The following is a 1,872-nucleotide window of genomic DNA, read 5'->3' on the forward strand; positions in this document are numbered from 1 at the left end:
CTGTAAGTCTACATTTCCCTTTTCTCCTCCTCGATCAATCGATCCATGTTTTATGTGTTTTTCGTGGTTTGCTTTCTTTCTGGACGGTGTGAGGTTGGAGTTGTGTACGATCTTAAACTTGCTTAATGGTTCGCATTTGGTCTTCGAAACAGTCTAAGTCCTACATTTCCCTTTTTTTATGATCATGCATGATGGTTGTGGATTGTTTTGTTTGGCTTCTTGGGTGGACTGTTTGATCGCAAGGAATTCAGTTAGTTTTCTAACAATTTTTTTGCTGGTTGTGGATCGAGCAGTTGAGTTGAAGAAGCAGAGCTCGTGTTCCCTGGAGCTAATTAACAAGACATATCAGTACCTTGCCTTTAAGGTATTTCTTTTCTCCTTTTTATTGCATTATTACTTACATCTGTGTCATTTATTGATTTAAGTTACTGGTTTGATCAAATCTGGATTTCTTATATAGTTGTTTGGGTTTTGTAATCTAACTAATCAAGCTACCTGTCATTGCTTGAAGCTTTCTGACAATCATGCACAAAAGATGTTTGGCAACAGATGGACAGAGATTGCAAAGGTTGTATCAGGAAGGTATTTCAACCAAACTTCTTTATTTAGTATTTACTAATAAGCCATCCGCTGTGATGGGTGGACAGGTTGTATAAATATGATTTGTATTTGCTTTACAACAGAACAGATAACGCTGTAAAGAACCGCTTCTCCACCCTCTGCAAGAAAAGGGCAAAATTTGAGGCTTCATCCAAGGAGAATAGTGTTCCATCTTTGGACCCAAGCAATAAGAGGGTTCTTGTTGAAGAACCATCTATAGCAATACTAATAGGGGAACCATCGACATCAAATAAGCAGATGGGGTAGATGAATTCACTGTGAACTAAACCACCAAGAAAAAGTTTAATTATTTATTTTTCTTATTAGTATTTCATTTGCAAGATAGGTATCACATCTCTCCTCTCAAAGAGACAATTGAAGCACATAGGAGATCTCTTGGGGAACATGGTCCAGCTCAACATCTGCAAAGGCCACCTCTATTAGAAGTTCAAAACTTTGACACAGTTAATCAGTCATCAGGTAATATGAGAGGCTATACATATGATGGTAAACCACTATCAATTTGGTTTATCTTCTTTTTGTGAAAAGATTTGTTGATGCCTTCTGCTTCCCCCTAAGCCCTCGCCTTTTCCTAATGACTAAGCAGCTTCCAATAAGGTTAGTCAAGCAACTTTCCTTGGGAGAGATGACCCAAAACTAACTGCCTTGTTGCAACAAGCTGAATTGCTGACTACCCTTTCCAAGAAGGTTAATGCAGAAAATACCAACCAAAGTCTTGATGAGGCTTGGAAGGTGCTAATTTTGTCAGCGCAAATGATTTATATTCAATTTGCTTGAAATGTTAACCTAACTTCTATTTCATTGGTGTTGTGAATCTTTGGAAACTTTGAACCATTAGGAGCTTCAAGAGTACTTGATTCAAACTGAAGACAGTGGGCTACTAAGAAAAAGAATTGCTAATTTTGTAATCAGGTAACTAATCAAGCTACCTGTCATTGCTTGAAGCTTCAAGAGTATTTTTCTCTTGTAAATATTCAATGTTTTCATGACCTCACATTGATGGTTCTAATTGGAGTGGATCATAGTTCCTGTAATTTGATTCAACATATGCTAGTTCCATGTCTCGTTTATGCATGAGTGACTGGTTTCACTCATTTGGTTTATGTTAGCTACATCTATCTTGTTTGGTTCAGTCTTGATCAGTTCCTAATCGTTTCTTCCATAAGTAATCTCATGAATTTATGCATACCAGTGCATTTCAACTCTATGTTAGGGTTTTGATTTACTGTAACCACATTTCAACTCTAAATT

At 37.0% G+C, this 1,872-nt stretch overlaps 1 protein-coding gene across 1 annotated transcript; it reads left to right on the plus strand.

Annotated features, from left to right (window-relative positions):
* Positions 1-532: 532 nt before the first annotated feature.
* On the plus strand, positions 533-1,589 carry LOC122027947 (transcription factor MYB88-like). The gene is made up of 5 exons (XM_042586962.1): positions 533-582; positions 684-863; positions 947-1,080; positions 1,208-1,353; positions 1,460-1,589. Exons 1-5 carry the CDS (start codon positions 536-538, stop codon positions 1,535-1,537), a joined length of 585 nt encoding a protein of 194 aa, XP_042442896.1. The 5' UTR covers positions 533-535; the 3' UTR covers positions 1,538-1,589.
* The last annotated feature ends 283 nt before the right edge of the window (positions 1,590-1,872 follow it).

The sequence above is a fragment of the Zingiber officinale genome, chromosome 10A (genome assembly GCF_018446385.1).
Source record: "Zingiber officinale cultivar Zhangliang chromosome 10A, Zo_v1.1, whole genome shotgun sequence".
NCBI lineage: Eukaryota > Viridiplantae > Streptophyta > Magnoliopsida > Zingiberales > Zingiberaceae > Zingiber > Zingiber officinale.

What these genes read in the sequence shown, in the direction of transcription:
- LOC122027947 (XM_042586962.1), top strand. Translation starts at nt 536, where the DNA reads ATGTTTGGCAACAGATGGACAGAGATTGCAAAGGTTGTATCAGGAAG. An exon ending in GCAAAGGTTGTATCAGGAAG is followed by an intron (nt 583 to 683) that starts GTATTTCAACCA and finishes GCTTTACAACAG; the next exon opens with AACAGATAACGCTGTAAAGA. An exon ending in ACATCAAATAAGCAGATGGG is followed by an intron (nt 864 to 946) that starts GTAGATGAATTC and finishes TTTGCAAGATAG; the next exon opens with GTATCACATCTCTCCTCTCA.